The sequence below is a fragment of the Canis lupus genome, chromosome 24 (assembly GCF_048164855.1).
Source record: "Canis lupus baileyi chromosome 24, mCanLup2.hap1, whole genome shotgun sequence".
NCBI classification, from domain to species: Eukaryota; Metazoa; Chordata; class Mammalia; order Carnivora; family Canidae; genus Canis; species Canis lupus.
The window spans coordinates 45,125,628-45,149,688 of NC_132861.1; the positions used below are offsets into that span (position 1 = coordinate 45,125,628).

Below are 24,061 nucleotides of genomic sequence, written 5' to 3' on the forward strand. Positions count from 1 at the left end.
ATTTATATTTTGTACAGTTTAGTTGTGATCGACAGGAGGGTTAGTCTGTTTTAAGCCACTTCATCATTACTGGAACCAAACTCCCTATTTTTTTTTTTAATTTTTAAAATTTATTTATGATAGTCACACAGATTGAGAGAGGCAGAGACACAGGCAGAGGGAGAAGCAGGCTCCATGCAGGGAGCCGGATGTGGGACTCAATCCTGGGTCTCCAGGATCACACCCCAGGCTGTGGGCAGCGCCAAACCGCTGCGCCACTGGGGCTGCCGCAAATTCCCTATTTTAAATGCAAATACATTTTATCTATTGCATAGTGGACACATAGAATTCTATTGCAAATACTGTGCTTAAATTTTTTAATAAAAACTAACTTTAATATAATTGGTCTCCCTTACAATCTTTTTTTCCAAGATTTTAAGTAATCTCTACACCCAACATGGTCCAACTCACAACCCTGAGATTGAGTCACCTGCTCAGCCAGGCACCCCTGTAATCCTTTTAAATAAATAATGTTGAGAACATTATTCTGAGATCCAAAGGCTTTACCAGAATCCCCTCCACACAAATGTTAAGAACTCTGAGCCTAGATCTCTCCTGCTATCACAGCTTTCCCTACATTTAAGGGAAGGAGTTTCCCCATAGTTTCTTCATTCATCACTTAACCAAGTACTATACATCAGGCATTGTCTTGGGTCCACAAAGACAGAACAATGAACAAAACCAAGCCCCTCTACTTAAGAGCTTGGCAGGGACATGTGTGTTCACGTTTCCATGGGAAGGCCAGCAAAAGGAACTCTCCAGGCCTTTACCCTAAGTGACTTTTGTGTTACCTGACCTGAATGAGCATGTTGAAAAGATCTAATCCCAGAGCTGTCCTCTTCTTTCCCTCTTCACCTCAGCCCAGTGTCACAAAGCCACCACTCTACTGTGCCCATCTTCTAAAGGGAGTTTCAGACTGGAAGGAGGGATCACCTATTAGATGCTACAGGGAAGCAAGCAGGCAGAAGCCACAATGCTGGAAAAATGGGAGGGGGAAGCAGACGCTGATCCTTCTCAAAGTTTGGAAATGAAGGGAAATGCAACAGCTGAGAAGAGAGGTCGGGTCAGGGGACAATTTTTTTTAATGAGAAAAGCTTTGGCACTTGTTTAGGCTGAGAGGAACAGACATTGAGATACAAGAGATTATTAGTGAACTAACCACAGAAAAATGGGGTAACTGAGAAAGGGCACAAGACAAGCATTCAATACAATGGAGTTCTCCATGGATTCTACAGAATCTCTCCAAAATGTGCTGAGTGGGCTTCTAGATTCCCAAGCCCCAGCACTTAATCTGAGGCTAAGCTTGAAGTGACACATTGGCCTAAAACGAAGCCTCAGATTTCCACATCCTTGTGGATGTGCTGCCACCTGCTGGAAGAATGACAGAAGTGGGGACAACCATTTGGTAGAGAACTTTTCTAAAATGGCTGCAACATCTTCACCCAACCCACCAAATCCACAACAGCAAGCCACTCATCAGGGAGGCCTAGGATTAAGAAATTTGCAGGATCCCAGTCCCTAAATAAAAGCCTGAATGTTCCCCTTTGGCCTTCTGGGGTTACCAACAACCCTCCAACTTCCTCTCCATTCCACACAAGTCAGGGTACCACCTCTGAACCTGTAGGAACACGGCTTGACCGTCACCCTTCTTTAATGGTGATGAATCAAGTAGTAGAAAAGTGAAAATATACCTTAAATGTCTTGTCCATAGCAGGTTTACAGAGGGGATGAGGTAAATGCCTGGCATAGCCCAGGCACATTAGCTCTTTTATATTAAAATACAGGGGCACCTGGGCAGCTGTCAGTTAAGCACCTTTGGCTCAGGTCATGATCCCAGGATTCTGGGATGGAGACCAATGTCTGGCTTCCTACTCAGTAGAGAAGAGCCTGTTTCTCCCTCTCCCCCTGGCTCATGCTCTCATTTTCCTCAAAATCTTTTTTTTTTTTAAGTATTCACAGAGAAACCTGGGTGGCTCAGTTAACCATTTCCCTTCTACTCTGGTCATGATCTCAGGGTCCTGAGACTGAGTCCCACATTGCATTCTGCTGCTCCCTCTCCGTGCTCTCGCATTAAGGAAAGAGGTATGAGCAAGTTTAATGGAATGGAGTATATTTCCCTTCCCTCTAGCAAGGAACCCACAAAAACCCCACCTCTGGGTGGTCATTCTATGCAAACAGCATTTGAGACCTGAGCACTGGCTGTGCTGGGCCTGGAGTAATGGCAACCCTAATTCATGTTCCTAATTGGCCAAATAACCTTTTCAGGTTTACTTAAACCTGCAAGCTTATCGGGGCAAGTACCCATGTGAGAAAAGACTATAGGGTCACGAAAGCCCTACAGTCATCCTTTCCTTGGTGTGAGATCCTAACACCAACCTCACAGGCCTTCCAACAAGTTCAGCTGTGGGACATTATTTTGTCATTATGGCAGTCAGAATTCCATTCAGCTTTGCTAGCATTTAAGAGCTAACAGACTTAAAGTATCCTTGATATGCTCCAATTCAAACTTCTGAATCTGGAGAAACACGATGCCAAGGTTTTCCTAGGTTTGACTGCTCAGAGAATACCCTTCTGCTAGTTTGACCTTTCTTCCCAGCAGCAAACTTCCACTGGCACTCTCACCCTCCAAGCAGGCCATCTGTCTACTCCCACAGTACTTCCAACAGAACTGGTTTGAGTCACAGGTATGTGGAGCTTAGATTTCCTCACCCCGTAGTGAAAATCAGGACAAAATCAACTGTCCATTTATTTGCTTTAGACTGCCTTCTAAGCTGAACAAATCCTCCCAGTGTAGAGTGTGTGTTTACACTATTTTCAAGTTTTTTTAAGTAACCTCTATATCCAATGTGGGGCTCAAGCTCACAACCCTGAAACCAAGGGTTGCATGCTCTACTGGCCAGGTGCCCCTTCTACAACTTGATTTGGCAAGGACTAGTATGATTCTAAAACAGTTGGTTACAATCCACGGGCTTTTGGATTTGGATAGCTAGGTTTAAGATCTCTGCTCTGAGGGCAGTCCCAGTGGTGCAGCAGTTTGGTGCCACCTATGGCCTGGGGTGTGATCCTGGAGACCCCAGATCGAGTCCCACATCGGGCTCCCTGCATGGAGCCTGCTATTCCCTCTGCCTATGTCTCTGCCTCAGTCTCTCTCTGAATAAATAAAAATCTTAAAAAAAAAAAAAAAAATCTCTGCTCTGTAGCATCTGGGGCACTGTTTAGTAATCCTGTTAATCCCTTGGCAAAGACTTTTCATGTGGCCCCTAACTTTTATTAGTAGAGGCAGAGGGGACAAGGAGTACTTAAATGAGGGCGTACTGAACATAGTGTTAATATCTAAGACCCTTCTCGTTAGTTTAACCTGAAGTTGTTGGAGGACTTACAAAAAATACAAGCCTTTCATGTTACCTTACCAGCCATTTCACCAAAACTTGTAGCCAGGATGCTTGAAACCAACTAATTATTTCCAGCAGGGGTGGTGGGCTGGATCTGGAGTGGCAGAGCTGGCTTTGCCATGCTCCACCTTCAGGGACAGTCCAGGAGGAAGTACAAGTCTGGCACCAGAGTTTAGGACTTTTAATTTGTCCCAAAGTTGCTGAAGCAAAAATCATGATAAAACATTCTGCTTTCCTTTACACCCCCCAACGCAAAAAAAAAAAAAAAACAAAAACTATTTGTAGGAAAAAAATGGTTTTGTACATGGGAAGAAACAATATAAATTCAAAACTTACAGATAAGGATTAGCTCTATCACTCATCTCTTTAAAAAGTTTATATGAATATCCAGTCAAAACCAACAGGGTATCTCCCTTGAAATGTTATCTATACGAATTTCCAAGTAGACCACAGGACTGCATACTGTCTTGGAATGTCCTCAGAAGGCTCTGTCATTGATCAGGTAACAGAGTAAAAACCCCAGAGTCCTTTTCTTTCAAACAGAAGAGGAAAAGACAGAGGGATGGAAGAAACTATTCAAACTTCGTCTTCTTTCCTTGTGGCTTGTGGTCTCCCCCTCCTCCTCTGCCTCCTCGGAAGCCTCCTCGCCCTATAGGAAAGCAAAACATCATTAAAGAATGAGTACAAAGCTGCCAGGAGTCCTCCCCTCCCCAGAGTGATCATATGAGAACTTGGGAGATTGATCCAGGGAACCCGGAGTTCTGAGCACATTCTGAAGTGCATATGCCACACAATGTTCAATGCATATTACAAGGAAGTCCCTCCCCCAGCCTCCTTACCTCCAAAGCCTCCCCGGCCTCTGCCACCAAATCCACCTCGGCCTCCTCTGCCACCACCTCGGCCTCCAAAGCCACCCCGGCCTCCACCACGGCCTCCAAAGCCACCTTCACCCTTAGGTTTGGCCCAGTCCAAAGTAACTTTGTTTCCATCTATTTCACCATCTTCCATGGCCTCCTTGGCAGCTTTGGCATCTTCCTCACTGTTGAAGTCTACAAAGCCAAACCTAAAATGCAAAATGAAATTGCCCATTATACAACACATACCAAAACAAGTGCCAAGATTAACCTCACATGTTGAATAGTGATCCCATAGGAAGTAAACTTGCTCAACTAAGACACAAGTAATAATAGTAGCTCCCCATAGAAGATCAAAACTGGTTTTATTGACTGCTTGAACCTCAGAGATGTCTCACAAAACAGCAACATATACCTCTGTGAAGACAGAAGGTAAAATAATGCTAACTGTGAATTGTCTCTTCTTCTCGTGCGAATCCATAAACTGCCACCAATTGACAGAAAGGAGCTCAATGAGAAGATACGCTAGATGGGGGGTGGGGGGGTGTCTCTACTTAGGCAGACACTGAACATTCATTCCTTGATCATCTTACCCTTTGGAGGACCCAGTCTCCCGGTCGGTGACTATCCTTGCCCGAACAGAGCCGTCGAATGACTCCTTTAATGTCTCTTCTGTGGTATCCTCAGACAGACCTTTGACAAACAGAGTTTTGGACGGCTCTACGGAAGAAAAATTGTACATTTTACCTAAAGCCACAATTCTTAACTGGATGCTGGCTTTCAATAATGTCCAGTATGGAACTACAGGCCAAGAATGCTCATCTTAGCAGAAGCTTGCTTTTCACCCAAAAGCTGTTTGGAAACAAAAACAGGTAAAAGAAACTTAGCAAACTAGTGCTTAATTAAAATATAAGTCACAGATCACCACCATCTTAAGCTTACAATGATTACCAAAACAGCAGAGATCCGGTCTCAGATCCTTTATGGAAAGCAGGAGCAGCAATGCAAATAAGTGGCAATCTCTAAGCAGACAGCTTTTATGATCACCGCACAAGGCAGTAACCAGAGGCAGATGTGCTGCTCAGAGAAGACATAGCTGGATCAGAACTTGACTATCTAGAGGAATTTTCTTGATTTCATCAATTATTTTCTCAGATAATCAGTCATCATATCCAGTATCCTTCACTCAGCAACAAGAGGAAAACACAAATGTCCAGCTCTAAATTGGACAAAAAAACAACCAATGCAGCATAGCACACTAAGGAGTGCTGACCCACACCACCACACCCTAATAAATATAACTTACGGCTTCTTGCATTAGGTGATCCTCTGGGTCCTTGCAACTCCAGTCTGATTGCTCTGCCTTCAATTTCCCTTTTATTACAGGAATTTAAAGCTTCTTTAGCATCTTCAAATGAAGCAAATTCTATAAATGCATACCTGAGGAAGAATAATCAATACTCAGAGCAAGTTACCAAGCACACGGTTCCTATATTATCTAATGCCACCAAGCCTTTTACCTCAAGAATATACCTAAATGATACTCTTTAAACCAACTTGTGGAGGCTTATAGGATTCAGCTTCCAGTAACATCCAGGAAAAAATTTACCTTCCCCCCTTCTTTAGATCTATGCAAAACATTCTTAGAGCCCATAGTTGATAACCTAAAGATGTAATTATTTTACCCTTTTGATTTGCCATTTTGGTTCTGGGGCACTTTAATAAAAGTTGCCTTCTCAAATACTTCCTGAAGGGTTTCTTCTGTTGCACTGTAGGACAGATTGCTTAAAACCAGTGTTTTTGATTCACCTACAAAGAAAAAAAATGCCAAATGAAGACTGAAACAATGGTCCTAAAGTTTAGACACAACTAGAATACCTTATTCAAGAACTTCTACACTTGCAAAGAGTTATCAACATGACAATGTCGATGCAGGTGGACTTCCACCTGTTACTAAGTATTTATTACTAAGTATTTGTCATGCAGTTTCCTCCCTGTTACCTAGAGATGTAAAAAAATATTGGTCTACATCCTCCTAGAATATCTAGATTATAATTTAAAAATGCACACCATCTAAGCTAAAGTATAAAACACACAAAAGCTAGATTTGTCTGTGTTCTAAAACAAAATGATTTTGTATAGCTTTTACTCAAGAACTGAATGATCATCACTACAGAGGCATAACTTGTTTGATACCTACATACATCTAATTTATTAGTTAACTTAGGAAAGTTCAAAGATGCAAAGATTTCCCTCTGTCAATCCTGGAATTCTATAAATTCTTACCACTCCAAGTGCTATTCTTTCCACCTCTGTAATCTTGACTTTGCCCCTTCTCTCCAGTATAGTACAGGGAAATAGACCGCCCATCTATCTCTGTTCCCTGCTTTTCTTCGAAGGTTTTCTCTGCATCAGCTTCTGTCTTAAATTCAATATAAGCAATCCTGCAAAAAGGGGGGGGGGGGCATAACCAACGCATTTTTATTTTTATTTTTATTTTTTTAAAAAGATTTTATTTGTTCATGAGAGACAGAGAAGCAGACACAGGCAGAGGAAGAAGCAGGCTCCACGCAGGGAACCCAACGTGGGACTCGATCCAGGGTCTCCAGTATCATGCCCTGAGCTGAAGGCAAACGCTTAACTGCTGAGCCACCCAGGCGTCCCGAGAACTCATTTTTAAAAACCAGTCTTTTAACAAATGTTTTAATCTGAGCAACAGAACCTTATTTCAAAGAGTACAATAAAAAAGTTTCAAATAAACTGAAATGTTTTGGTTTTCTGCTATGTTCTGTGTTTCAATTAAAACTTTCCTCCCGTACTACCCAAGATTGCCAAGTACACCTCGAAGAACTGTTTCTAGTAACCCCACTTCACTGCGTAACTGCTATTATTTACAAAGCTAGGCACATTTCACAGCACTTTATACATGTTAGCTTGTCTTTTAAAATCACCCTATGGATTTAAGTATGCTAGCCCCACTGTGCAGACAGGAAATTGAGGCACTGGTTGAAGATGAATTTGGCCAAAATCACACACTTTGGAAAGTGAGATCAAAATTTTTTACAAAATCAAGGAAATGCATTGGTTTTAATAAAACTCAACAATCCATAGACAAAACATACCCTTTACTCTTTCCATCCTTGCTGACTAATCTGATCTCCACAGCGTCTTCAAATACTTCTTTTAATTCATCCTGAGTAACTTTGTAAGGCAGATTTTTTGCCAGAAGTGTTCTTGCATCTCGATCTAGATAAACAGACAAAATAGGAAACGTATGGCTTAAAAGACACTTCCCCATAAAAATCAACTAATGGAAAAGTTTTGTTCAACAAATAATTTGAGATCCTACAATATACAAGGCACTCTGCTAGTATGGAGATGCAACAACGGCAAAAACACAAGTTACTGTAACTGAAATCAATAGGTGCTCAATGTTTTTTTGAATTAAACATATGAACATTTTTAAATATGGCAAGTGAATACAGAGAAGGTAAAGGATACAAAAAGTGTAATTGGGATCTAACCCAGTTCCAGCAAGGAAAAGCTCCCTCTATAACAACCAATTTTTTTTTTTTAAAGGGTCTATTCTTGCTTACCTAACTCAGGAATTTATAACACCAGCAAGCTGTGGATTTAACAGGTGAACTCATTCAATTCTCAACTTGTAAGGAAACCAAGGAAAAAAGTTAAATTATTTATTTACACTAGCCACCTAGCTCCCAACTAGATACATATCTACTAACAAGTAAGAGACTAGTATCAAAATTACCCTAGCCTTACATACCTTTCTTACTGTCTTTTCCCTTTGGTTTTTCTAATTTAATTTCATTGCCAAAGACTTTTAAACCAGTGAGTTCCAAAGCTTTTTCCAGGTCTTCAGCAGATTCAAAATCCACATAGCCAAACTTCCTATAGAGTGAGAAGATGAAAAAGGCAAAATTATGACTAGGGGGAAAAAACTCACAAAAATATAAGCTAGAAAACACATACTGGGTGAGCAGTTACACTAATGTCAGGATGCAAACAAGGATTAAATAAAAATGCACCTATAGTATTAAAAGAAGTCAAGGCTCTGTAAACTGTTGCTACAGAGCAAGGTCTAAGTACGGGGAAATGATGCTGAGTTCACCTTTGAGGTCTTATTAGCCATACTGTTTGTAACCATCGATACTTTTTTAATTTTTATTTATTTATTTATTTAGTAACCATCGATATTAACCAACAAAGAACCTGTTTATAAGCACCAAGAAAAAAACCTAATAAAATCATTCACTATTATAGCTCTTCAATTCCACCAGTTTTAGATCTTTCTAGGAACATAAACATCAAATCTCATTACTTAATACATTAATGTCTAATTATTTGAAGACTTCCAAACCCAGGAGTAATGTGCAGAACTCCCTCATACTCACCTAGACACACCAATTCTGACATCTACAACAGCAAGATCATTTTTAGCGAAAAGGTCACTGATGCCCGTTTTTAATTCAGGAGCAGATTTGCTGAAGTTCAGGTTTCCAACAAAAAGATTGAATGACGTAGTTGGTTCTGTAGCTGTATAAAACAAACTCAAATTAGTCTATTTGTGAAGTATGGTATGAACTTCAACTTCCAATACGCCATTACTACACAGAGCACATCAGACCTCGTATCACATCAGGTCTCAGTATTAAGTCCCTTTGTTGTTCATCACTTGTGCAGTGAGGTGTCATTACCCTCTCCCCAATCCCTCATTCTCCAAGTTACCTTCTACTTTCTGTTTCTTGGCTTCAGGAGCTGCTTTCTGTTTGGCCATTTCCTTCTTTCGTTTTCCAGGTGCTTCTTTAACAGGCTCTGAACAAGATTTCAAACAATCTGGTTATTAGTGAGCAGCCACACACATTGAAGTGTCTTTTTTTTTTTTGGTTTTAAACTCAACTATGCCCAACATGCAGCTCTAATTACTCCAAGATCGAGTCGCATGCTCTGCCAACTGAGCCAGAGATGCCCCTTCAAGTGCCTCCTTTAAATAATACTTTTACAGTGTACTTCAGATGAAAACTTGATTACCTTCCTCTTCTTCTTCTTCCTCCTCCTCCTCATCTTCCTCCTCATCATCATCCTCGTCCTCCTCCTCCTCGTCGTCATCCTCCTCATCCTCATCATCCTCCTCTTCATCTTCATCTTCAGCTGTGCTTTTGGCCTTCACAGGAACAGCTTTCACAGGGGCTTTCTTCCCTTTGGCTGGTGTAGTCTCCATAGCTTCTTCTTCGGAGTCTGAAAATGAAGTCTGAGTTTGAAAAGTCAAAAACTCAAGAGAATCCTCCCAAAAACCAACATTAGTCCAGGAAAACTTAAAGGAAATACAATCCTATCAATGCCACTGTGCTTAGCAGTTATGGAAAGGATTAACAGATCAGCTGGAAGCAAAATCTGCCATTATGAAAAACACTCACTATCCAGTGAGCAGGCAATCATTTTAGATAACCTGAGTTTAGTGTACCATGAATACCTCAGGAAAATCCCTGGAAAGATGTTCATCTAACTCCCAGGTTGTCATGGGACAGGGGCAGGCAATCATTTTAGAGAACCTGAGTTTAGTGTACCATGAATACCTCAGGAAAATCCCTGGAAAGATGTTCATCTAACTCCCAGGTTGTCATGGTATACGTATCATTACTGCCAAAACCTTACCCTGATGTATCTTACAAAAGTAGCCTAAAAACTAGCCAAAGAACTCCTCACCATCTTCATCCTCATCCTCATCCTCCTCGTCGTCGTCTTCATCATCGTCCTCCTCATCATCCTCCTCTTCATCTGAGGCAGGGGCGGCAGCAGCTGCTTTCATCACTGTTGGCTCGAATTCATCCTCATCTTCATCCTCATCTTCCTCATCCTCCTCTTCACTGTCATCATCTTCTTCCTCATCACTGTCTTCCTTCTTAGCATTCTTACCGTTCTTTGCTCCCTTGGCTGGGGTGGCTGCTCCTTTCTTACCAGGGGTTGCTACCAATGCCTTGCCTGGTGTGGTTCCCTTCTTGCCAGGTGTTGCTACTGCTTTGGCTGGTGCAACCGCCTTTTTGGCTGGTGTAGCTGCTGCCTTTTTGCCAGGGGTGACAACTGCTTTCTTGGCTGGTGTGGCAACTGCGACTTTTTTTGTTGGGGAAACCATTACCTTCTTTGCTGGAGTTGTGGTAGCCTTTTTTCCTTTTTTCTGAGGAATAACAACCTAAAGAACAAATAAAACCAAAGGTAAGTCTTCTTCCAAACCCAAAAAGACAGCCTTGGTCCCATGAATGAGACTAAATTCTAACACTGTTCTGGTTTCAGACCCACATGCACTGGATGTTATGTTAGCATGCTAAACTACAGAACCATGTGCCAGAAATCACAGCCTTCATCTTCAGGTAAAATACTCAAGCATATAGAGCCCCTTTTTAACAGCTAAAATACCTCACACATTATAACTGCAACTTTAAAACAGGCTTTAAGAAAATTTTAAGCCTCGACTTTTTTTCTCCTCTGTAAGGGATAACAGCACCAACCTTACATATTGTTAGATTAGGAGTTGACATATATATGTAATTAGAAGTCTTGCACAAAGAAAGCTCTACTTGTTAGATGCTACTGAATCATTCAGAGGTCCTACAGTGGGCAGTGGTTCATTGAAGGCTTGTTCTTAAGACCAGTAAATGAGTATCAAATACACTGGATAGTTAGCTCTTCCTAAGTTTAGTAAAGAGTAAGCACCTTAAACCTGATAAAAACCATCGTTCATCTACATTAAAATTATACTTTTTTGCTCACTCCTAGTTTTACTGGGTACCATATCATCAGTAAAATATTCATTACATCCTAAACAAGAAATCTAAACACAAATACAATAGTTGTCTTTACAGTAAGCAAACAGTAATAGGTTAACACAAAGTGAGGTGGCAACGCTCAACCCACACCAAGATGTTCAGTAACCAGTATCACGATGCTCTTATACAATGAGAGACAAATCAATCCTGCTTGGAGGCTAGGAAAGTAATCTGGTAAAGCTAACCTCAGACCTGAATAAATGCACAGGAATGCCACTTACTTAACAGTTAATAGTCCAGGCTGTTTGTTTATCTAGTAAGGTGGGGGTTAACATACTCAAACTAGAAAAATGTCATGGCTGAACACAAATATAACACCAAGCCCTACAAAAAATGCACATGAAAAGAGGACTCCCAATTTTTTCTCTCAAATTCAAATACTTACCTATATCAACATGTTAATGAAGAGCTTGGAAAACAGTCTCAGCAGGCCATACTCAATGAATATAATCTTATTTTTGCCAATATTTTCATACATCCAGTATCAGCTATTTCAGCTCTCCATTTCATAGTTTAACACACGTCTCCATAAAGTTGTATATAATTACCTCTTCTCCGCTGCTGTCATCATCTTCATCTTCTGACATTTCCTCATCTTCACTGTCTTCTTCTACCTCCTTTGGGGGAGGAGCCATTTTCTTGGGGTCACTTTGATTTTTACCAGCCTAAAATAGACATTTAGCACATTACACCTAAAACATCTGACCGTTCATATTATGCCATCATTCTTCAGAGTAAAAAGCAGCCGTCTCCCTACATAAAGTCCACATTTCCTAATGCTAGATATAAAAATTAACATGAACACTATCGAAGCCAACGTCAAAACAGCAACTGCCAACCCCCACCCCATTACTCCTGTCAGGTTTTACAAAAACTCAAGGATAAAAATGCAACTACAACAATATTATCTCCCTCCTCCTTTTGCCTTCGTTAAGCACATCCGTTTTTAAAACCATACTTCCAAAACCGACCATTACATCACGCATGATTTTAATAGACTACAACTGGCCAATTTTAACGGCCAACAATTCATAGCCCTTCACCGGGGGCGGAGAACCACACCTGGGGGGGGGGGGGAAAGCTTTTGGTAAATTCTAGCACCAGATCTTACACAGTCGCCTGAATCCAAATTTGGGGGCAGGATCTTCAAGACAACTTTTATAAAAGAAAATCAGACCTTAATCTTACTACCTTTGGTCTCCCCATTAAGTTCTTTCCCGTGGAAAAAAACCCCGCCCCTTCCAGACCCGGCAGAGCCACGTGGGGATACCCCGTAGTCACCATGTGCGCGCAGCAGGGCGCAGAAAGCACGAGGCAAGGCCTCCTCCTGAAGCCCACCTCGCGCCCGCTTGTCTGGCCGGGGCCCACAGGCCACGGGGCCTCCATCTGAAACCATCCCGCAGCCCCCCGCCTCCCCTCCAAGTCCCCTCCGCAGACGCCGGGACACACGCGGCGCGGCCCACGTGGCGGGCAGCGCGCTGAGGCACGTGCGTCAGGGGGCGGGGCCCCGCTTGGGCCCGTCGCAGGAGTTCGGCATCATCCCTCCACCCCGAGGCCCAGCGCCCCCTCCCCACTCAGTCCCTAAGTCTTTCGGCGCCGCACCAACCACCCGCGGAACCTGCCGAAGCTCTTCACCTCGCTACCAAATAGCCAAAAGCCGCGAGACCTCCCCGCCGATCGCGCGAGATTTCCCGCAGCATGGCGCCCTCGAACGCGCCCGGGACGGCGCGCAGGCCCTCCTCCTCGCGGCGCCGCGCGCGCGCTCCTCAGAAAGCAGGCCTCGACGTCCATGCTTGCGCAAGCCGTCTTCTTACCTTTGCGAGCTTCACCATGATGGCGGCTTATGCCGGCGGAGTGTGTGGCGGGCGAGTGGCGCAGACGAGCCCAGAAGAATCCAAGCGACGTCGATGGCGGCCGCGGGTACGAGAGGTTCCCGGAGCGCGTACGCTTGGCTGCTCGCTAGAGCTCGAGACTGAGGCGAAAGACTGAGCCTGCCCAGTAATCGCCTCTGGAAAGGCGACGACGGCGCCCTCGTGACTCCGTCTCGACCAATCAGAGGCTGCGCCCATCCCGTGGGCCAATCGCGAGCCTCTACCCAAGAACGGCGCGGGGCGGGGCGCAGGCGGGAGTGGGCGGGCCGAAGCGGGCAGGGGAGGGGGAGGGGATTCGGTGGCGGCGCCCTGGGGGCGGGACTCGCTTTGTGCAGGGCCCGCGCTGATTGGGTAGTGGGCGCGCGGTTCCTGAAGTGCCCCTCCGCGGCCCGCGCTCGCGACGCCTGCGCGGTAAGACGGCCGTTTTTGGCGCCGCTTGTTCCCGAGCCCCGGGAGGCTGGGTACTGGTGGTCTCCGGTTCCCGAAAGTGTCCAGGGTGCTGTCGACGCCGGAGGCCTTGCAGATGCCAGGCGGCCCTACGCGCGGCTCCGACCCGCTCTCCACGCCGAGCCGCCCGGCGGCCGAGGAGAAAGTGTTCGCCCGCTTCTCCCTCCGCGGATGAGCCCGAGACCTCCGGAAATTCGGGGACCGTGAGGTTCAAAGCGCCCGGGTTGGAGGCCCGCCTCCGCCCCCCCCCCCCCCCGCGCCGTCTGCAGGTGGTTCTCTTTCGGGCCACGTGTCCGAAGCTGCCTCCTGAGGGCTGTTAATAAAGACGGTCGCGGATGTCTGTGAGCGCCGCACAAACGCCACATTTAATGTCCAGCCACCTCATGCGCTAGGTTTTTGTCCCAACGAGGAACAGGCCCGGAGGAATAACTTTCTGGTGGTCACCGGGTGTTACAACGGCGGCGGGGGGAGGAACTTGGTCAGGCCAAACACCGACCCATTGGCCGCGCAAGTTCCCTTTTTGTTTTTTGGGACTAAAGCATACCTTAAGGTGTGCTGACTGAGGAGGGTTCCGTGTCACCTAAGGGTCCCAAGAGCCAAAGGAAAGGTGCCCTCAATGGCGGAGGCACAGAAGGGCCTTTGCCTTTTGCTTTTGCCAGTTATTTTGATGGGTCATTGTGGGCAAACTTGTTAGTGCCGAACATCCCAGAGCACTTCCTTCGGTACAGAGCCCGCCTGCGACATAACCTGGACATCCAGTACCTACCATGTTTCTACAAAACCAGGATCCCTTCAGCTATCAGTATATTTCCACAATTGAACTGTTGTTTAGAGGCTCCTCCGTGGAGATTCTAATTCAAGAGGTTTGGGTTGGGGACGGGGATTTTGTGTTTTAACAGGGGCTCACGGATATTCTTGTGAACCATCCAGTTACTTTGCAATTCTTTTTTTTTTTTTTTTAAGATTTTTAAAATTTATTTATTCATGATAGACACACAAACACACAGAGAGAGAGAGAGAGAGGCAGAGACACAGGCAGAGGGAGAAGCAGGCTCCACGCCGGGATCACGCCCTGGGCCAAAGGCAGGCGCTAAACCACTGAGCCACCCAGGAATCCCCTACTTTGCAATTCTTAACTGTCATACACCTGGCACTGAGCCTGTATGAAATCTACAGCTACCCAAGGAGGCTCTGAATTGGGAGGAGTCTGGGGCCAGCACCCTGCTTTCTGATATATGGAGATCCCCCTTGAGGAAGTTCACATTTTGAACTCCGATGAGGTCCAAGGGGACACTTCCTCGGTTATAGGGGACCGAAAGAACAGCCTGGGCCCAAGGCATGGTGGAAGAAGACGATCCTGGTGTTTTCAAGCAATTTGGCACAGAGCACGATTAGAGCACTCGTAGGAAGAAGCTGGAGAGATGAGCAGTAGGCATGATCAATTGAAAATATTCTAGAAATATTGGCATGGCTGGCTCCTTGTTCAGATTTGTTTGTGTCACCTCTTAAGAGGTTTTCCTTGATCCTCGAATGAAAAGCCACCTAGGGACTCCCCATCACATCACCCTAATTGAGTCATCTGCAGGCACCTATTACTACCTGGCATTTTCCTTGGCTGTTTATTGTCTGTTTACTCCCTCCCCAGTCGTGAGAACATGGATTTTGTTTTCTGCAGTATTCCTGGCACCTAAAGCATTGGCAGACCCCATAGAGGTGGAAATTATTTGTTAATGAAAGAATGATTAAGGTAAAAGAGGTAGTGGGAAGATCCAGTATTATTCAGTGTTCAAGTCCCTTGCTGTGGAGTTAGTCTGGGATAGAAAAATAGTAATGCTTAATATTTATATAACGCTTTACTAAGTTCCAAGCAGTATTCCAGTTCTTTATATATTGATTCATTTACTTCTACAAGAAAGTTACCTGTGTTTTACAGAACTAGGGCATACAGAGGTAAATCAATTTGTCCGGTGTCACACACCTAGTAAGTGGAGGAGCTAGGACCCTACTCTATCATTCTAGGTTCTTTTCTTTCTTTTTTTTAAGATTTTATTTATTTGAGAGAGAATGCACACAAATAGGGGGGAGGGGCAGAGGGAGAAGCAGACTCCCCACTGAGAAGGCAGCCCCACTTGGGACTCCATCCCAGGACCCTGAGCAGAAGGCAGACACTTAACAGACTGACCCACCTAAGTGCCCTTATTCAAGATTCTTTATTAAAATGGGGGTCTGGGCAGCCCGGGTGGCTCAGCGGTTTAGCGCCGCCTTCAGCCCAGGGCGTGATCCTGGAGACCCAGGATTGAGTCCCACGTCAGGCTCCCTGCATGGACCCTGCTTCTCCCTCTGCCTGTGTCTCTGCCTCTCTCTCTCTCTCTTTCTCTCTCCCTGTGTCTCTCATGAATAAAAAAAAATCTTAAAAAAAGTAAAATAAAATGGGGGTCATAATAGTTCCAGCCTCTTGGATCACTAATTGTATTAAGAGAGATGCTGGGTGTGTTTTTTGAGGGCACATAATAAGCCCTAAGCCCTCAATATTATCCATTGTTACTATTGACAGTCTTGGTGACTTGACTAGAGAGGGAGAAAGGACAACTTATTTCCATTCCATTATCTGTTGAGTGTGTATGTAAGTGGAGTGACACAAGCAGGGCTGCAGGTTTTCAGGGAAGCTAATGAGTTCAGTGTTGGACATATTGAGTGCATGAGGGATATCCATTGCTTCAGGCAGTTGGTTCTGCAAGAGATGGTCACAGAGCCACAGACACAGGCTGTATGAGGAACCTGCCCAGAACAGCAGCCAGAATGAGGAGAGGAAAAAAGCTGGGAGTAGAAGAAGGCCCAGAGGCAGAAGCAGAGCCAGAGAAGGGAGTTTTATTTTTTGTTTTTGTAAAAAGATTTTATTACTTTGAGAGAGAGAGCACAAGCAGGGAGGGAGGGGCAGAGGGAAAGAGAGAAGCTAACTCACCACTAAGGTGGGGCTACACACAGGGCCGGATCCCAGGACCCTGAGATCATGACCTGAGCCAAAGTCAGACAATTAACTGACTAAGCCACTGATAGTTTTAGAAGCCAAGGAAAGAGGGTTTCAAGAAAAAGGGAAGAAAGAACAGTGTCCACTGCCACAAAAACGTCACAAGGTGAGGTCTGGGAGGGTCTGCTAGATCCAGTATTGAGAAATGATGTAGATTTTGGCAAGACTTGTTTCATCATGCTGGGGTAGATACCACACTGCTGTGGTGAAAAATTGGCGATACTGAGTGCAGGGTGCCCTTGTGGGAAGCATCCCTAGGAGAGGGAATGTTCTTTCTACTGATGCTACTCAAGGGGGAAGATGAACAGTTTAGCCTATGGGGAAGGAGTCAGTGGAGATAGAGTTGGAAGGTCAGAAAGGAAACGGGGGGATAAGATTAAGGAAGGAAGGATTCTTGAATATAGGGGTCACCCCTTGATCCAGGCCAATTTGAGACTAAAGGTAAGGGTACCTGTGTAGTTACCAGCAAATGGATGCCAGAATGTGGTTGGGGCAGGGGGTGGAGGGACAGGGCGGCAGCAACAAGGCTTACCTGTCAGTCTGGCTCAGTAAGTGCCTCCTAAGTGCCCGGACAGTGCCTGATGCACGAAAGGTGCTTAGTAAGCATCCTCTTTTTTGCATCCTCTTTTTTTTTTTTTTTTTTTTAAGATTTTATTTATTTACTCATGAGTGACACAGAGCGGAAAGAGGCAGGTAGAGGGAGAGACACAGGTAGAGGGAGAAGCAGGCTCCATGCAGGGAACCCAGTGTGGGACTCGATCACAGGTCTCAAGGATCATGCCCTGGGCTGAAGGCGGCGCTAAACCACTGAGCCACTGCTACCCTGGCTGCCCAGTAAGCATCCTCTCATTGAATGGAGTGTGAGCGTCAGAATCATGGCAGCTCCAGTCTGTTGAGAAGAAGGGAGGTTGTCTTCTGGAAGGAAAGAAGGGGTCTGGATGGGAGTTTACTGAGCACAGAGTGGTAGGAGAAAAGGAGGGGACACTTTCTTGAATGCCCAAGGATGGAATTAAAAGGCACACAAAGGTTGGGGCAACTGGCTGACTCAGTTAGTGGAGCATACAACTGATCTCAGGGTTGTGAGTTTGAGCCCCATGTTGGGTATAGAGATTGCTTAAAAATAAAATCTTTTTAAAAAAAAGGTATGCAAGGGAATGTAAATTGGTGCAGCCACTATAGAAAATGATATCGGGATCCCTGGGTGGCGCAGCGGTTTAGCGCCTGCCTTTGGCCCAGGGCGCGATCCTGGAGACCCGGGATCGAATCCCACGTCGGGCTCCCGGTGCATGGAGCCTGCTTCTCCCTCTGCCTGTGTCTCTGCCTCTCTCTCCCTCTCTGTGTGTGACTATCATAAATAAAAACTAAAAAAAAAAAAAAAAAAGAAAAAGAAAATGATATCAAGGTTTCTCAAAAAATTTTAAAAATAGAACTACCATATGATCCAGGAATCCCACTTCTGGGTATATATTTCCAAAGGAAATGAAAACAGGGTCTTACGAAAAGATATCTGCATCCCCATGTTCATTGCAGCATTATTCACAATACCCAAGATACAGAAACAACCTAAGTGTCTGTTGATGGATGAATGGGTAAAGATGTGGTGTACACACACACACACACACACACACACACACACACACACACACAATTGGAATATTACCCAGCTGTAAGAAAAAAAAAAAGATATCCTGCCATTTGGGACAATGTGAATGGACCTGAGGCCATTAGGCTAAGTGACATAAACGAGAAAAACAAATACTGCAGGTTATCCCTCATATGTAGAATTCTAAGAAAAGAAAATCAAACTCCTAGAAACAGAGTAGAAAAGTGGTTACCAGGGGTTAGGGGATTGGGGAAATAGGGAGAGGTTGGTAAAAGGGTGCAAACTTTGAGCTATAAGATGAATAAGGACTGAGGAGCTAATGTAAAACATAGTGACTACAGTTGATAATACGGTATTGTCTAATTGAGATTTGCTAAAAGTAGAACTTCAGTGTTCTCACCAAAACAGAAAAGATAAATATCTGAGGTGATGGGTGTGCCAATTAACTAACGAGGGAATCCTTTCAGTTTCTACGTATATAAAATCACCACAATGCGTGCACTTTAAATATCTTACAATTTTTTTAAAGATTTTATTTTTTTATTTGACACCGAGAGAACGAGTGCACAAGTAGGCAGAGCGGCAGGCGGAGGGGGAAAGAGAAGCAGGCTCCCCGCTGAGCAGAGAGCCTGAAGTGGCCCCATCCCAAGACCCCAGGCTCATGACCCAGCCGAAGGCAGACGCTTAACCAACTGAGCCACCCAGGTGCCCTATCTTACAATTTTAAATATCCATTACACCTCAAAGCTGAAATTTAAAAAACAAACACAGAATATCTAAAAATAAATAAAAGGTGAGTAAACACCAGATGAAAACAATTGCTTATAGTCAGAACAGGGAAGACCAGATTATTGCTTTGAACAGGATGATGCCCTTCAGGGTAGACCTCCTTGGCAAGGTCCAAAGGCACTGGGCCTTGGATGAGGGGAAATTGTCGTGTGAACCTGCCCTGGCATATAATGGGTGCTAAACAGGAAATATTGCCTCTTCATGACCTTCAGCCTCTGTGTTTTTCATCTAGTCAATGAAGGTAGGAATTATTTTTCCCTTTTCCAAGTATGTGGCTAAGTAGTAAGAGTAAAGCAAAGATTGCTCAGCTCTACATCCGCAGGGGTTCTAAATCTGAGATTCTGGAAGGGAAACCATAGGTGGCTCCCCAAAGGCCCAGAAACTTAACTAAGGCTACCTTCCATGGTATTCTCTGCTGCCAGGATTCCAGTGCTCTTCTCTATCCTTAACCTGTAACCAGGACCACAGGGTCTACACGGAGTAGAGTGGCAGCAAGATAGGCCTTTTGTTTGCAAATGCTACCTTTTTTTTTTTTTTTTTCAGTTTTTTTTTTTTTAAGATTTTATTTATTGGGGATCCCTGGATGGCTCAGCGGTTTAGTGCCTGTCTTCGGCCTAGGGCGTGGTCCTAGAGTCTCAGGATCGAGTCCCACATTGGACTCCCTGCATCTTTTTTTTTTTTTTAAGATTTTATTTATTTATTCATGAGAGACACACACAGAGAGAGAGAGAGGCAGAGATATAGGCAGAGAGAGAAGCAGGCTCCCAGCAGGATATCCCAGGACCCCAGGATCACGACCTGGAACAAAGGCAGACGCTCAGCCACTGAGTCACCCGGGTGCCCCCTTTTATCAGTTTTCTAAACACGAAAACTTCTGTGTTGTACTGCAAAGCACATACATGGTATAAAGTTCAAAAAGTTCAAAAAGACACAGTAAATGGCCTCCTCCCTCCCTGTCCACTGGCCATCATGTCCCAGGACCATGCCTTGCATATCCTTCCAGATTCAATCACTGTATTTGCAAATAGACATATGTATGTTTACTATATTGAACACAAAGGCTATGTACATAGTACACACTCACCTGAACTCGCCCTTTTTTCTTATTAACTAGGTTTATTTTGTAACCACATTACTGTGTGCAGAGCTGCCTCATTTTTTTTTTAAGATTTTATTTATTTCAGAAATCATAACCTGAGCAGTGGGGAGTAGCAGGCAGAGGGAGAAGCAGACTCTGCTGAGCAGGGAGCCCAATGGGGAGCTCAATCCCAGGAACCCTGGGATCACAACCTGAGCCGGATGCAGATGTTTAACTGACTGAGCCACCCTGCCTCATTCTTTTTAATAGCTACAAAGCGTTCCTCACGTGGAAGGATCCTTTATTTAATTATTTGTCCTTATTTCTGGACATTTGGGTTTCTTTGCTATGTGCTGCTACTACAAACTGCCATAGTAAATACACTTTTTACATACTTTATTTTGTACATATACAGTTACATCTGTAGAATACTTAAATGTAGAATAGTGGGGTCACAGGGTATGGTCCTTCACATTTCAACAGATGCTCTCCCAAGAGTGGCCTTTGGTTGGGGTTTTGGTGGCAGATCCAGCCAAGGGTGATCCCACCTGCCCTGGCCGGCTGGAGTTATCTGCTGCCCCCAGAGCTCCAGGACTGAGACAGCGCTGAACATTTTGGCAGAGAAGGGATGGGATGGGGGAGAGGTGTGACATTGCCACACCCACAGGGGTATCACTCTAATACTTTTCCTTGAATTTTCATGCTGGGAGTCTGAGCAGCTTTGGCACCAGCCCAAGCCTCTGAACGACCACTGGCCACCTCTTCTTCCCCACTGCCTGGCACAGCCCCATTGCCAGCCCCCACTACCCACTGCACCTGTCTGTGCTGAGGTGCCCACTCTGGGCATCTGAGGGCACTTCTACCCCCGAGACCCAGTCAGCCACAATGGGCCTCACATCAGCTTGGGGGGGGGGGCGGTCCCCATGGCCCCCTGGAGGAAGTCTGTGCATCTTCAAAAGGGCAAACTCCAATTCCCAGGCCTCTAGGAACCCAACGCCTCAGTTATGCTGCAACCAGCAGAGAAAAATTGCCTGAGTATTTAAAACGGAGTTTAAAGCAGGGAATTGGTTGATAGAACTGGACAGAATTGCTGAGAAGCCAAATGGGGCCTAAGGCACCAGCAGGAAGCTGCTGCCCCCCTCAGACCAGGGTCCCGTGGAAGGCTGGTCCACTGAAGGTAAGGCCACGGTGGAGGGACTAGGGTTGCTTTCAGGGCAGCTGCCCCAAGCAGAGGGTCAGCACTCTGGGCAGGGGCAGGGGAAGGAGAGATGCAAGGCAGCAGTGGGCACCCCACTGGCCTTGAGAGGAATTCCCAGCCTCAACTCCAGGGCACCGAGCTTGCCTGAGCCCAGAGGCCTGGGGTGTCTGCTGTGAGGCGGTGAAGATGGGCAGAGCCAACTTCCCCTTACCAACCCAACCCTGCTTCTTTTTCTCTTCCGTGGGCCTTCAGATGCTGTCCAGAACTCTTTCTCCCTCGCCAGGCCTCACCTGGTGTTTAGGCCAGTGTTCCCATGTGTGAGGCGACCAGAGCAGGGAAGCCACCTAGCCTTTGTCTTCTCTCATAGTCCGGAGCCAGCCCTCAGCTCCCCACAGCACCAGTAGCCAGGCCTGCTCCCCAGGAGAAAAATCCTGTATGACAATCATCCTGCTCCCAGAAAATCTTCCGAGCTCCCAGGGTTCTCATTCCCACCTCCCTAGTACCTACTCGCCTCTTCTCTCCAGGGATTCCTCCCTTCCCCCTCCTCTCCCTCTGGACTGTCATCCTACCCTCTACTTCACGGAGGAAAACAGACCTCCCCAGGGCCCTCCCCCAGCCTGATTTACATCCAGCCAAGTCCCAAGTTCCCCTACAAGGCTCCAGGGAAGCTGGAATCTTTTCTAAAATAACACCCTTTCACCAGAGCCCTCCCGGCTCTCCTGGGGGCCCACTGCAATGATCTCCCTCTGCTACACCTCCCATTTCAATACCTCCTCTCTTCTATTATCCTTCACTGGAGCAAGCTTTTAGAATCCTTGATGCATCAGTCCCCCTCAGGCCCTGCAGCCCCGCGCACTGGGGTTACACACCCTCTTGGTAGCTGGTCCACAGGACAATTTATTTATTTATTTATTCATTCATTCATTCATTCATTCATTCATTTAAAGATTTATTTATCTAGTCATGAGAGACACAAAGGGAAGGCAGAGACACAGACAGAGGGAGAAGCAGGCTCCCCGCAGGGAGTACAATGTGGAACTCGATCCTGGGACTCCAGGATCACACCCTGAGCTGAAGGCAGATGCTCAACCGCTGAGCCACCCAGGCACCCCCCAAGGACACTTTAGATCTTATCTTTCTGGACCACTCCACAGGTTCTTTCTCCTGACCACACCTTCTCCCCTGCCTCCCTTCCTCCTCCCTTCCATCCTCTCCTGGGATCACCTTCATGTCCCCACCATGGCCCCAGCTTCCTTCTGTGTCTAGCCCATCCTCTGGCCCCTCTGCTTGGGGCACCTTCTCTGGTGGCAGCGGCAGCTCTGCCATCATGGTTCCACCTCCCAGTGGATGACTGCCACCTGATGGTGTCCAAACCGGGGTCTCTCCAGGAGCAACTTCCTCCTGGGCTCCAGACTCGTTAATCCTTTGGCCTGCTAGATATCTCCCTTCAGTGTCCTATAAATCTTCAAATGCAAATCACCACAAACTGAACTCGGCTTTCCATCTTTCATACCTCAGGAAATGACACTCCCAGCCAGGAGCCAGACAGGTTGTTGGCCTGACCCTCTCCCTCAGCTTCAGCTGATGCTTCCCGAGGCCTGGCCTTCAGGTCGCTTTGGAATCAATCCACACTCTTCCCATAGCTCTCCTCTCTTCAAGTCCCATCACATTCTGCCTGGATGAACACCTCCCTGACACCAGTCTTGCCCTGTATCTTGATCTACTTACACAGTAGACATGTTGGTCTTTTAATCAATAGATAAAAGATACATTCTAATTAAAAGATTCCAATGACTTCTCAGAGTAGGCGGGATAAAATCCAGTGCCTTAGCCCCACCACTGAAAACAGGTTGGGTAATACTGATACTACTTTTGCCTTAGGCTCCACTATGGTTGGTACAGCACTGTTAGTGATCCCGTCTTCATTTAAAATTTGATATTTTGGAGGTGCCTGGGTGGCTCAGTTGGTTAAGCATATGACTCTTATCTCAGCCCAGGTCTTGATCTCAGGGTTGTCAGTTCAAGCCCCACACTGGGCTCCATGGTGGAGCCTACTTTTAAAAAATTTTAAAAATAAAAATGATATTTTGTTCATGTATTTTCTTGCATTAATTTTGATTTTTAAATCTTGCATTAAAATATCATGTTGATTACTATGGTTTCAGTCTTAAATTTTGCACCGAACTGCCTCATTTGCCTTCATCCTAGTCATGGTCCTGTACCCTGCTATGACCTCCAGGATTCAGCCAATTGAACTACTGACCTTTTCTCAGCAGGCCCCCAGCGTGAGATGACCTTCCCCATCCCTGGCCTCCTGGTCAACCCTCAGGACTCAACCATCTCTTCTAGGAGTCCTCCTGTTATCCCTGAATTGGGTTGATTACCCCTCTTTGCCCCTAAAATACAAGCTGCCACAACACGTACGGGTGAGTATGCTTACATGTCTGTCTCCCTACTCAGCAATGAGCTTCTTTTTTAAAATATTTTATTTATTTATTCATGAGAGACACAGAGAGAGAGAGAGAGAGGCAGAGACACAGAGGGAGAAGCAGGCTCCCTGTGGGGAGCCCAGTGTGGGACTTGATCTTAGGATCCCCATGTGGGACTTGATCCTAGGACCCTGGGATCACGACCTGACCCAAAGGCAGATGCTTAACCACTGAGCCATCTAGGCATCCCAGCAATGAGCTTCTTGAGGTTATGCAGAATTTATCTGAAAAGGATTCATCCTTTTATTGGTGCTCAATAAATACTGATTCTATGAATGATGCCCACATGCCTTAGAGCAACCAACCAGAGGAACTTCATTTTTAACCATGGAGATCCCCAGAACTCTGATGGATATTCTAAAGACTATGGAGATCCCAGATAACTCCAGAGAACCAGGCACCTGCCTCCAAGTTCTACAGTCTAACCCCAA

At 45.5% G+C, this 24,061-nt stretch overlaps 1 protein-coding gene and 3 non-coding genes across 4 annotated transcripts; all 4 read right to left on the reverse strand.

The window, feature by feature from the left end:
- Positions 1-3,597: 3,597 nt before the first annotated feature.
- Positions 3,598-13,220, reverse strand: NCL (nucleolin). The gene is made up of 14 exons (XM_072796661.1): positions 12,942-13,220; positions 11,676-11,792; positions 10,010-10,493; positions 9,335-9,541; positions 9,032-9,118; positions 8,698-8,839; positions 8,070-8,194; positions 7,408-7,531; positions 6,572-6,729; positions 5,971-6,094; positions 5,592-5,725; positions 4,879-5,005; positions 4,271-4,494; positions 3,598-4,080 (listed from the first exon to the last, which is right to left on the reverse strand). The coding sequence occupies exons 1-14, from the start codon at positions 12,957-12,959 to the stop codon at positions 4,004-4,006; spliced, it is 2,148 nt and encodes a 715-aa protein (XP_072652762.1). The 5' UTR covers positions 12,960-13,220; the 3' UTR covers positions 3,598-4,003.
- Positions 4,673-4,807, reverse strand: LOC140616688 (small nucleolar RNA SNORA75). The gene has a single exon (XR_012017088.1). It is a non-coding gene; the product is annotated as a small nucleolar RNA SNORA75 (small nucleolar RNA).
- LOC140616695 (small nucleolar RNA SNORD20) lies at positions 5,382-5,460 on the reverse strand. The gene has a single exon (XR_012017095.1). It is a non-coding gene; the product is annotated as a small nucleolar RNA SNORD20 (small nucleolar RNA).
- LOC140616692 (small nucleolar RNA SNORD82) lies at positions 8,920-8,985 on the reverse strand. The gene has a single exon (XR_012017092.1). It is a non-coding gene; the product is annotated as a small nucleolar RNA SNORD82 (small nucleolar RNA).
- Positions 13,221-24,061: the final 10,841 nt, after the last annotated feature.

Coding starts and splice junctions, on each gene's coding strand:
- NCL (XM_072796661.1), bottom strand. Junction 8,840..9,031: donor CAAGAAACAGAAAGTAGAAG/GTAACTTGGAGA, acceptor TGTTTTATACAG/CTACAGAACCAACTACGTCA. Junction 5,726..5,970: donor CAAAATGGCAAATCAAAAGG/GTAAAATAATTA, acceptor ATTCTTCCTCAG/GTATGCATTTATAGAATTTG.